We start from the raw sequence: 12,397 nt of genomic DNA on the forward strand, positions 1-12,397 counted from the left end.
GATGTTGAAGATTCGTAATCTAAATTCCACACAATATCGCTAGAAACAATATTTTTAAATAAATCAACAGGTACAATTCAATTTTGTATATATGTTTGTTAAATTAAATTTTTCTTATTCTGCTCAGTGATAACGTATTGACAAATATTCTGGAAACTCCCTGTATATATTATATTATTATTAATCATTACTAAAATAAATATGATGTATTAATTGTCAATTTTGAATGTTTATAATAAATGTCACAAAGTTGAATTTTTGAGTAAATTAACTGTGTTTTAAGTGAGAAGGTGTTTAATAATTATTGAATGTTTCCAGTTGAATAATATTATTGAATGTTATTTTTTGGTGGTAAAAATAACGCGAGGCCATATAACTGGCAACGGTAAGCAAACTATTTCAAGTAATAATTCAATTTTACATGTTTTTTTTATTTGTTTGGTACTAACATTTCAAATATGTCCTCCACTGTCGCTATACAATCTTTATGGAATAATATGAATAAATTTAATTAACAATAGCATATTTACTCGTGGTTCAATATAAATAAGTAAAGTTTATACTTTTATGTTCAACATGATGAGGTGAAAAATCTTTATTTGGTTCCATTCAAATTACCCGCCGATGAACTGTCATTTTGAAAATCAACAAGTGCATTGTGGGATTATGTATGGTGGTCATTTTTGTCATTGTATGAGAGTGTTTATTGATATTTTTAGATAATTAGCAATTACCGGAACTTCCACCACGTTAATTAAAGTGAAATTTGTGATATGCTTTATAGAATTAACGAGTTTATGTGCAAGTTTTCCAAGAGTACAGCAAAACCTGATAGCAAAGGTCATACTCAATGAACTTAACTTCTTCTGTCTTCTGTAAAGTTTGAAAAGGTACACTGCGTGCGATACGCGTTATTTTGTCCGTAACACTTGTGCTTTCGATTAAACACGTCGAAAACCCCAAAATCTGATCCACCCACTTATGATGTAATGTTTTCAGATCCAGATTAAAAATGTTTTGGAAACAGTTAACTCCCTCCTCCTCTGGGATAGAAACAATTCTTGCAAAAGAGGTAGATAACAACTTAATAATCACATTGTTTTTCTCAAGCAGCCATGTTTTAGGATGTCACTCTGCAAGAAATTATGGATACAGAATATATTATCAATGACTGTCGGGGACAAAATAAAGTTCTTATTGACTTGTAAGTTAATCTAACCAATGTTGGAAACTAACAACTCTACAATAATATGTAACTAATATATATTTCAGCCTTCTTAAGCCTGAAATAATGGAGGAACTCATTGGACTGGTAACAAAGGAACCATCATCAGAAATTGAAGAGCGCAGTAGATTTAAATATCCAAACATAGCATGTGAATTACTAACATGTGATGTTCCTGCTTTAAATGAAAGGCTGGCCAGTGATGAGGCTCTCCTCAACAAGCTTTATAGTTTCTTAGAGTGTGATAAATTGAATCCACTGTTGGCTTCCTATTTTAGTAAAATTATGGGCACCCTTATTGCAAGGAAGACTGAGCAGGTTAGTGAACTCTGTGTGCTTGCCTGAATGAGGTTATGTTGTGTTTGAGGGGTGTTTCCCAGTAATTACTCTAATTGTTTATAATTTTATGTTGTTACTTTTTAATTATGCTGAATAAATTATAAAAGATTTCTCTTTGATCATCTTTAATGGAAAACTTACTCACATTTATTCAAATATTTCTGGGAATCATTGAGAGAATTTTAGTTATTTTAATAATTAGTTACATGAGAACATACATATTTTGTGCTTTGTTTGGAGCTAAAAATAAATCTTAGTAATGGTATATTCACTTAAACTTAAATGATAATTAATATGTTTCTTTTGCATTAAATTATATATATGTACTATGTTCATTTTTTACAGAAAATTAGCTTAATGTAAAGTTAAAAATATTCTAAATTAATTATGACAGTTGACAATGTCAAATTTGATGTTAAAATACAAGTTGTCAAGTTGTTGGTAAATATGTTAAAACTGACAGGGTCTGAGAAAGGTTATTATAGATACCAAATGTTTTTATTCTTGAGAATCTATAACTGATTAACATTTTAGAAATTTTAGTTCCAGAAATTCAAAATTTATAATAAATTATGTATGAAAATATTGTACTTTAAAATTCAACAAAATTAAAGTATTATTATCAGTATGTAATGTGTAATAATGTAATAATATCTAATGTGATAATTTCCCTTAATTTCATGCTTCATCACATCTATCCAGAATTGGTTGTCCTCTCAGGTCACTTGCTTGCAAGTCCTTGACTTTTTGAAGGCCAAGGTGACTTTTATAACCCTAATGCTCAAGCACTTAGGCACTTCCGCGATCATGGATCTCATGCTCAAAATCATGACCGGAGTCGAGGGCGTCGAGAGCAGGCAGAACATTCTTAACGTAAGATGATGCGATACATTTCACGGATGGTTTGAGTGCATAATTTTCGGTTTTACAGTGGTTGGACAGTCAGAGAGTGATGCAATCGCTGGTTTCGCTCCTGAATCCGAAGATCGACAATGAGAGGCATTATAACGTTGCTCAATTACTGTGTGATTTTATTAAGACGGCACGCGATTCCCTCCGGAATTCCACGGAGAGGGCAGATCCTGATCCACTACTTAATACTTTAGAATCGTGAGTATTATTTAATAAGCTTTTTGGAAACTCTTGTAATATGTTGTTTTCAGGCCTGAAACAATTTCTCTATTATTGGACCAGATATTGAACGAGGAGAAGAGCGAAACCGCCATCGTCGGTGGTATACAGGTTCTACTGGCACTATTAGACGTCTACCAATGCAACATTCCAAAGTATAGTGCCCAGAATATGTACAGCACCAATATAAATGATGAAGCAAATGATATTGAACAAAAACAGAAAATTATTTCTAATACCACACAGTCAATTCGGCATCGTCTTGCAGACTTCCACAGTTTACTATTAGATCCACCAAATGTAAGTGTTGTACTATTATTTATGTTGCACCTTAATCTAATATATGCTTTTAATTAAAGAAATCACCAATCAACACCACAGTGGGTGTGTTGGACCCACCTCTAGGGAACACTAGACTTCAAATCGTCCGTCTGTTGGCCTCTATCATATCGTCAAATAACGAAGAACTGATTCAGGAGCTGGTTAATTTGGGCACGTTTCAAGTGATGCTGGATTTGTTCTTCAAATATCCATGGAACAACTTTCTGCACACCCAGGTAGAGAACTGTCTGATATCGGCGCTGAAGACTTATGTTAATGATGGGAATGATGAGAATTCAAATGCCTTATGTAAACATGTGAGTATAACTTTATTAAAACTCTTGGATATTTATTGACCTATGTCCTCCTATTTTCAGTTATTAATAGATTGTAAATTAATTGAGAGAATATTGGATGCCTGGAAGGAAAATGAAGAGTTACAGTAAGTTTCAATGGTTATAAGATTCGGATTTGTTAAATAGGCGGTTAAATTTTAGATCTCAAGAGAAAGGTGTCCGACGTGGTTATATGGGTCACCTAATAAGTATTCTTAACAAATTAGTCGATTTGTGTTCATCAATTTCCTTAGGGGAATATTTTAAAACTAATTTACCTGAGGTTGCCAAATCTCTGGACGAATTTAAGGAGACTACTTTGTCCGAAACGAACAAACTGCAGGATTCACTGCTGGTGAGTACCAAATTTAATTGGCTTATTGATTATCTAGTCATCTACAACTGTGGTTCAAAGGTGAATAAATCTGTGATATATTTAGTTAGAAAAGAATTCCATTTATTTTTTATTACAAAAAAATTTGTTATATTTAAATTAATAATACACTACACATCTTTTGGAGAGGATAATTTGATTTAGTTCAGAAATCAGAATACCAGTAGCCATTATGTTGCAATAAATATATATCAAACTAATCTTTAATAAACAACGTAATCTCCTGCATAAATTAAACAAATTGCATCAACATTGGAACTTTTAAACCACTAATTAAGTTAAATTTCCTGAGAAATTAATAAACCAAAATTAAAACATTTTAGGGAATATTATTGACTAATTTAAAGAAATTAAACTAATTTTTGTTTCGTTTAGGGCGGTGCTCATCCGAAGAGTTCTATTGAGGATAATGAAGATTACGGCGTTCACGTGACTTATTCGCAGTCGAATGCCATGCAACAACAGGTATGCTTAAGCGATTCCAAATTAATCCATTTAACCCTGATATGATCGACTTTCAGTTGTACTCGCAATACCAAATGCAGAATCTGATGCAGTCCTACATAGTCGATTACAGTGAGTTCAACGATGATGCTTTTAACGACGTCGACGACACCCTACAGTAAGATACGTTAATATAATATGACGGAACTTATTCAACAACACAACGAATACATTTTAGGACGATAGATCATCGGTCCGACATGAACTTCGATATTTCCGAAGGTGATTTCGCCCAACACCACGAGATGTTCAAGCAGGTCTGTGCGCAGAACATCAACACGTTGGACGACGCGGACGATCAGATTTTTGAGGAGCGCGAGCAAACCTTCCAAACGGTGATTGAGAAGCGGACCAGCAGCTACGCCGCCTACAGCAGCGACAGCGACGACGAATCGCCGCCAGCCGAGGACGCCATGGACGTCGATCGTATGTTAACTTTCACTCCGGTTTTACCGGTTATCTAATCGTATTGTTTGCAGCGTGGGCTTCGCCGAAGGCAGCTACGCCGCCCGTCGTTTCGATAGTGACTCAGGATCCGTGGGGCACGGGCGACAACGCGAATTCGGACTCCAACGTGGGTGGATGGGCCGACTTCAGCAATGCCGGTTTCAAGGCCAATTTCCAGGACACCGAAAAAAGTGAGGATGTCAAGGCGCCGGTCGTGGAAAAAGATCTGCAATTGGAGAACGTCGCCGAGGTCGTGGATGAAGACAAAACGGGACCGAAGGAAGATCCGAAAAATGAAAAGGTAGATAGTTCGGCCAAAGAGAGTGTCACCAAGAACGCCGCGGGCGGCGACCAGGCCAAAGAAAGTCAAATAGAAAATGTCAAACCAAAGGAGTGTTCTGAACCAGAACCGTCCAAGTAAGTGTTATTTGTTAAATGTCCCACATGGTTGTTATATAATTTATTTTATTTGTGTCAAATACATTTTAAATAGTTTTTATAATAAATTTGACTAAAATTGTACCACGAATTTTCTTAATAACCTTATTTTTTGTTAACATAGCATTTATACAATTTAGATTTATAAAAATAATTGCAGGAGTATAGATACTAAACCAGCTGCCGAAGTTGTAGAAGAAGATAAGGATCCATCAAAGTTGTGAGCATTCCCTATACATATCAACTGGGAAATTAATTAATGAGAGTGCATGCCATATGGGATGATTGTACAGTTTTTTGTAATTAACATATTTTAATCAACAGTAAAAACTTAGAACAATAAATCACTGCTATAAAACAATAGGGGGACAATTTATGAAAACCACCAGTGATGTGATATATGTGTATATCATAGGTTAATGTTGACTTTTAAAAGCTTATTACAATTGTATATTTTGGTTTTAATTTATTTTTTAAATTAAGATTTGTGTTTAGTGTCTTTTTATTATTTTTAAAAGTTGTCTCACTATTGTATAAGAGTGAATTAATCATTTTGAATGTATTCAACTAGCAATATACTGAACAAAAACTAGTTTCTTTTTTGTAAGATACTTTGATTTAATTTATTGTTTTTTTTTTATTATTTTTATTTGATTAGAACTTTTAAATTAAACTTTTAACCTTTGTAAAGAGATACTACTTAAGTGTATTTTTTAAAAAAAAATCCAGGGTTTTTAAAGTATTATCTAATTCAAAGCTTATTGCTCAGCATTTATGCAAGGTAATTTTTATATTGCTAATCTCTTTACAAAGCGTGCAATATGATCTAAGGCTGAACTGATACGCGTGAATATTATAAACAATACAAGAATGTTTGATCTCAACTATACCATATTGTTGGATTATTATACATATAGTAGATATTGATGGATACGGATATTTTGATGTTCCTAATGCCTTATTGAATCTGGGACATGCATATTGAAAAAATCTTCTAAACCACATAAATTATCCAAATTACGCTTTGTAAACTACTTAATATTACATGTAAGCTTTAGTTATTTAAGTTAATTATACTTCAAGTATAAACGTCAATTATTTGGGTGAATCACTTCAGCCTTACACCAAAAATTGAAATAGGTTTTATGCAATTTTGCATAAGAAATGTAACAATTTGCACAAAATCTATTTAGTATTGTGATATAAACCAATCCCCTTGCAATTAGTGTATTAGTTACTTTATTGTGCCTGTTATGCAATCATAAATTAAACCAAATGTAAATTATGTATTCATCGAAAAAAAAGAACATATATTAAATATAGGATCCCTTCTTTTCTTAAAGTTAACCTTTGGTGATATTTGACAATGAAGGGATAAATAAAATTTTAGTTGTTGTTTATACCACTGGACAGTTGAAGTACAGATAAAAGTACAAAAATTGATTTTCATATTTAATATGACCAATATGTTAGGACCTCTATTTTCTCTTGATATTCGTGCAGTGATTTTTGTGACAAGTAATCTACTGTTAAATCGAGAAATGTCCAAATTAAAATCAATTAACTTGTCGTTTTTATAACATTTTATGAATATTAAGAGGAACTAGTAGTTAGTTTTTCGTTTAATTTTCACTTATGATTTTTTCACAACTATAACTTCTGTGATTTATAGATTGTGTCTAAATTATAACATAGCACATTCTACTACTTTTACTTAATGTACACATTTCTCATGATACAGTGCCTAGGCATTATTGTATATTTTTTAAACATTCACATGTTGTTATTTGAAATTTTTGTTTCCATTATATTGGTTCAAATAAAAAATTACCAGACAATTGTTGGTATTAATCCAACTCCCAAAATACTAAAGTTTATACTATAAACTTGGTTCCTCCAAGCATAAATAAGGTAAAACTTATTATTTATAGATGTTTACACAAATTAAAAATCAATTTAAAAATTCATATTTTATATAATTTGTCCAGTAATTATTTAAAAATTACAATTCCAAATTTATATCATAATTGATGGTACTATTAATTAAATAAAAGTTCGTTCATAAAAGGATATATTCTTGTAATACAAAATTAATAATCAAAATTGTATTCAAAATATGATGAATCAAAATTATGCACCCTAACATAACCATCTTCACCACCTGAGCTGTAGCTTTTACCATCAGGATGAAAAGCAACACTGTTAATAGGTCCAAAATGACCCTTAACTCTACCAAATTCTTCTTCAAATACCATATGGAAGAACCTGGAGTCAAACTTTCCTATCCTGGATGATGTAGTAGTTACCTCCATAGCATCTTGACCACCACCTAATACTACATGTTCAGCAATTGGACTTATGGCTGCTGAGTTTACAGGTCTTTCAGTTTTGTAGGTTTTCAACAACACCAGATCTTCTGCATCAAACAATTTTGCTGTGTGATCTTTTGATGCTGTAATGAACATTGAGCCATCTTTGTTCCATTGCATGTCATTAATTAGGTGGGTGTGTTCTTTACAGGAGTTCAGTTTTTTGCCAGTCTAAAACAGGATATTTAATAACATATAAATTTTACACAAAGTAGATTAATACTCACTTTGAGATCCCAACTAATAATGTCTCCATCTTCATGTCCTGTTATAATTGTTTCATCCAAATTATCCCACAAGATTGATGAAACTCTGGGGCCACTGATTGGAATACGTAAAATTGGATCTTGTTTAGAGAAGCTTTCATCAACAGTCCTAACATCAATAATGAATATTTCACAAGGGTGACCCATAGCTTTATCTGTTGTGTAAGCTGCTATATTTGATGAATAACTGAACAAACATGTTCTTACAGATGAGTTTGTATCAATGTTGCCAATTTCTTTGCCAGTTTCACAATCCCATAATTTACAAGTGTTGTCACCACCACCAGAGAGAAACCTTGTTGTTGTCCAATCTACATCAATACACCAAACAGCTCCTTGATGGCCATTGAACGTACCCAACCTTTCACCATTTAATGAGTACCATACATTGGGTTTGTTATCCTTTGAGGAAGAGAACAATAAATCTCCTTCCCTGTTATATTTGATTTGTGTGATGGCACGTTCGTGTCCGTGGAGCATAAGAGGTTTCTAAAATTCGATTTGGAGGTTAAAATACAGTATGCTGAGTGTTTTGGTGGAAAAAATGAAAATTTATTGTAAAATTTCGATACGTTGGATAAATGTCTATGTAATATATTTACCATTGTTGATTGGGTACAATATCTGTGCACAAAAATTAATATTTACACGTTTCTTGGTAAATTGATAAATTGCGGAAGGTTGACGTCTGCCGAAAAGAAAACTGTATTACCGGCAAACAAAGAATTTTTTAAACGCGGGAATTCAAGTGGTCAAAATTGACAGAACATAAACTTAATTTGATATTTGAAAATTTCATTAAACGTACGGTTAATAATTTTAATATATTTAATTTTCTAAACGACCTGTTGGATTTTCAAAAGCTTATCAGCAATAGGGAATTATAGCAGTATAGGGAATTATCCAGTTATCGATTTTCTTTCAGGTTTTTCGTAGCTACCAGTTGACCATTGTCTCCAAATTTTTTAATAATAAGTTGAAAATCAATTAGTTAGCAGTAAACTCTTAATCACCTCTTTTTATTCATTTTACTTACAGTTTCACTTCGGCCAATATATAAATAATTATAATAAACAAAAGACCGCTAATAAATGATCGATTTAAATTCTCACAGAGCAATAAAAGATCATAAAGTAAAAATTTGCTATAAATTTAGCTATTGAAAATTAAAAAGTAACCAATTTTTTAATGATTGACGATTTGTGAAGTAGTACATTAATAATAAAGACAATAAATATCATAGGAACCCAATTGAATTAGTACAGCTCATATTTTTGATATATTAATAATGTACAGTCGTGACTAGAGAAATCGCAAGAAATTTAAAATCAAACAGTTTGTAAGATATTTTGTAAGAGGATTTAATTCAAATTTTGTCAGTCAGTATAAAATATATTTCAATATTCTATAATATTCGGTTCATTCAGTGTGTATAGTAGAATAATAAATTACTCAATTGTAGTCAAACAAAGGGATAATAAAAACCCATATACAAAAATAACAATTATATTATTGTAATAAAGTGCTCAAACATTGAACAAATATAAATTCAAGACAATTAAATAACCCTAGAAAAATAATCTTTTAGATAAAGTCCCTCCTTCAGCAGCATCCAATAATTTTCTCTTCAGGGATGGTTTATCATCTTTGGTTTTCCTAATATTTTGAGGTAGTGGTAATTTGGATCCAACTGTAGGAGCTGGTTTGTTGCTGAAGAATGGCATTTGTAAACATTCTGAACACTCCTTCCTCTTTATTGGATTTAAAACAAGTAATCCCTCTAAAACATCCAGCAAATCATCACCAGCTGCTGTGAATATGTTTTTCAGGGGAATGGGAGTAAAAGGTTTAAATTCTATATAATCTGACAAAGTTTTTAATCCAGGCCAATTTTCTTCTGTAGGATTGCCAAAAACACCAAATATCTTTGTTAGTTGGTCCAAATCAGACTCTCCTGGGAATAATGGTACCCTTAATAATAGTTCAGCTAATATACAACCCACAGCCCACATGTCAATACAAGTACTGTACTGCTTAGCACCAAACAATAATTCAGGAGCTCTGTACCACCGAGTTACAACCTGATGGGTATTAATTCTGTTAGGGGAACCATAAAGTTTTGCCAAACCAAAATCACCAATCTTAAGTACCCCAGCAGCATTAACCAGTAAATTATTTGGCTTCAAATCTCTGTGTAGTATCCAGTTCAGATGCAGATATTCTAAGCCTTGTAACGTCTGCAAAATGTACGATTTAACATTCGCAGTGGTGAGGATAATAGTATTATCCTTGATAATAACTTCCAAGTCTGTATCCATAAAATCAAAAACAAGTGATACATTAGACATGTGACCGAACACATCCAACAGTCCAATCAAATTTTTGTGGTGTAATTCTTGCAACAGTTTTATTTCACGTAACGCCGTTCGATTTATGCCATCCTGTGCTTCTTGCCTGCTTCCTATTTTGATTTTCTTCACAGCCACAATATTATCAGTTTCCACGTCTTTCGCTTTGTAAACTGTGGCGAACTGACCCTCACCAAGGAACTCAATTTTTTCGTAACGTTTCAGTTTGTTCATCATTTTGTACACAAATTTTTATACTGGTCACTGTTGACACTGGTTTCTTTTTGATTGTTGAGGTTAGGTATGTGGTGGTGGTGGTCTCAGGGAAACAACATAGAATATGCAACTGGTTTGCACTGTTGTAATAAAGTTACTCTACTTTCAATTTGATTTTCTGTGGTTAACGTGCACTGAAGGTTGATGTGAGTCACCAATGAAATGCATTCATTGGTGGTGTTAAATATAACTACAATTTTGGGAATACGAAGAAATGATGAAGAAAAATTCCCCGGAGTTACAAGATTCACGATTTGCCTTTGAATTGCCAATTTTAGGACATATATTCTACTGAAACAAAGATATATATTTTAAAACATTGATTTAATTTATGGTACCCCCTTTTAAACTATTACAAAATAATGATAACAATTTAAATTCCCGCGTTAAAAAGAGTTTTTCACCAAACTACAAATATACTACATACTGATATATACAAATTATTGTATTTCAATTATTATTAACTTTTAAATAAGCAAGTTTAAGAATAATAAGAAATAATTAAGAAATACCCTGTACATATATTTATATTGTATTTAAATTAGATTTCTCTGTAGCATATTCAATTGGAATAGAAACAAAAAATATTTCATGTATAGTTTAACTAATTGTGGTGTAAAGATTTAAGTTGAATTATTCCTTTAATCTTAAAATATTATTTATCTTATTTATTTACTATTTTTTGTTAATTATATGACTCCTAAATTTTTAAAATTGAATGAATTAAAGTTTAATAGGCTACGTAGTACTCATTTATTAAACATATTTCTACATGTCAATACATTTTTGTGTATAATATCTAATCATTAATTATATACAAATAATTATAAATATAATACATTTAGTTTTTTCAATTAGAAAATTAATGTATTTGTCATTTTTTAATAAATTTACGTTTTCTCTCATTTGTTCCTTTTTATTTCTTTAATAAAGGTTTTAAATTTTAATCAAATGCGGTTTTCTAATAAAATTATAAAAAAATATCTGCTACTGATACTATCATTATTTCATTGAATTAAAGGTTTTAGTATTTCACAAATATATAGAGTACTGCATCAAAAGATGCGAATATATGAAAAAAATGTTTGAAATTTAATTTTAAATGGTAGTATTTAGTACTGGAAAAAGTTTAGGAAAAAAAATGATTTACATTTTCTATGTATAACAAATATTTAATTAATTATTATTATTATTATTAATTAAATATATTTTTCTGTTTATCTCGTATCTAGTTGCGCTTTTCTTGAACTGCAAACAAAATAATATTACTCTACGTATATTACTTACCTTTTTTAAGGCTTAATGGGAAATGAAAATAATTTTTCATTTCCCATTTAAATTAATGAAAACGACCCCCCTATAATGTTCCCAATATATCTATCTATTCTTGCTTTGACCATTTTATTTTTAGGTATTTTATGACGCATTTTTTACTTTTATAAGAGTTCGACCTTCGAATAAAAAAATAGGTTTATATTATTTATGTTGGAGTAACAAATCAAAGTATATGTTCAGTTCGGATAGTATTCAATATGTAAAAAGAGAACTCCGAATGCCAATCCGAAAAATCCGATGCCAATGGCCCAATTTATAGGATTGAAGTCATTGAAGATTATTAAGATATTCTCAGAAACATAATGTTACCTTTTTATACCTATTAGGTACAAATTTCAGCAGGATAATGATCCGAATTATTAATATCATAAAACTGGTAAAGCACTTCTTCGAACAGGAAAAAATTCCTGTTTCGGATTGCTCATTTCAATCTTCAAATTTTAATCCTAAAATTAGTGTCAAAAATAACTCCAAACAGGTGTTTTTTATAAAAATATAACATACAATATACAATTTACTTTCTTTATATTCTTTATAAATTAAATTCCTTACATAATTGTTTCCTTTCATTTTCATAACATGTAAATTAAAATTATCTATTTACTAAAATACTGTATAGATGAATTGCTGTTTGTGAGTAATGAAATATATGTATCAATATATCAGTAA

The 12,397-nt window shown here is 31.2% G+C and overlaps 3 protein-coding genes across 6 annotated transcripts; 1 reads left to right on the forward strand and 2 right to left on the reverse strand.

Annotated features, from left to right (window-relative positions):
* Positions 1–249: 249 nt before the first annotated feature.
* LOC109594616 (serine/threonine-protein phosphatase 6 regulatory subunit 3) lies at positions 250–6,972 on the forward strand. 4 transcript variants are annotated; one of them, XM_020009841.2, is made up of 15 exons: positions 250–385; positions 1,000–1,072; positions 1,125–1,204; positions 1,273–1,543; positions 2,267–2,437; positions 2,496–2,674; positions 2,728–2,995; positions 3,055–3,333; positions 3,394–3,458; positions 3,514–3,706; positions 4,121–4,210; positions 4,267–4,367; positions 4,428–4,675; positions 4,729–5,113; positions 5,295–6,972. In XM_020009841.2, exons 1-15 carry the CDS (start codon positions 336–338, stop codon positions 5,356–5,358), a joined length of 2,517 nt encoding a protein of 838 aa, XP_019865400.1. In that variant the 5' UTR covers positions 250–335; the 3' UTR covers positions 5,359–6,972. The 4 variants fall into 4 exon arrangements, with proteins under 4 accessions (XP_019865400.1, XP_019865401.1, XP_019865402.1 ...); XM_020009842.2 differs by having other exon boundaries at positions 4,291–4,367; XM_020009843.2 differs by lacking the exon at positions 250–385 and adding an exon at positions 683–890.
* A 216-nt stretch (positions 6,973–7,188) lies between these two features.
* On the reverse strand, positions 7,189–8,507 carry LOC109594590 (eukaryotic translation initiation factor 3 subunit I). The gene is made up of 3 exons (XM_020009809.2): positions 8,372–8,507; positions 7,731–8,258; positions 7,189–7,674 (listed from the first exon to the last, which is right to left on the reverse strand). The coding sequence occupies exons 1-3, from the start codon at positions 8,372–8,374 to the stop codon at positions 7,225–7,227; spliced, it is 981 nt and encodes a 326-aa protein (XP_019865368.1). The 5' UTR covers positions 8,375–8,507; the 3' UTR covers positions 7,189–7,224.
* A 752-nt stretch (positions 8,508–9,259) lies between these two features.
* LOC109594594 (cyclin-dependent kinase 7) lies at positions 9,260–10,423 on the reverse strand. Its single transcript, XM_020009813.2, has one exon. It carries the CDS (start codon positions 10,352–10,354, stop codon positions 9,338–9,340), a length of 1,017 nt encoding a protein of 338 aa, XP_019865372.1. The 5' UTR covers positions 10,355–10,423; the 3' UTR covers positions 9,260–9,337.
* Between the last annotated feature and the right edge of the window lie 1,974 nt (positions 10,424–12,397).

The sequence above is a fragment of the Aethina tumida genome, chromosome 2, assembly GCF_024364675.1.
Source record: "Aethina tumida isolate Nest 87 chromosome 2, icAetTumi1.1, whole genome shotgun sequence".
NCBI lineage: Eukaryota > Metazoa > Arthropoda > Insecta > Coleoptera > Nitidulidae > Aethina > Aethina tumida.

Excerpts from the sequence above, each read along its gene's own strand:
- LOC109594616 (XM_020009841.2), top strand. The coding sequence starts at position 336 with ATGTTATTTTTTGGTGGTAAAAATAACGCGAGGCCATATAACTGGCAA. Across the intron at positions 1,544-2,266 it reads TTGCAAGGAAGACTGAGCAG|AATTGGTTGTCCTCTCAGGT; the intron begins GTTAGTGAACTC and ends ACATCTATCCAG. Across the intron at positions 4,368-4,427 it reads GACGTCGACGACACCCTACA|GACGATAGATCATCGGTCCG; the intron begins GTAAGATACGTT and ends AATACATTTTAG.
- LOC109594590 (XM_020009809.2), bottom strand. Across the intron at positions 7,675-7,730 it reads TTATTAGTTGGGATCTCAAA|ACTGGCAAAAAACTGAACTC; the intron begins GTGAGTATTAAT and ends ATCCTGTTTTAG.
- LOC109594594 (XM_020009813.2), bottom strand. The coding sequence starts at position 10,354 with ATGATGAACAAACTGAAACGTTACGAAAAAATTGAGTTCCTTGGTGAG.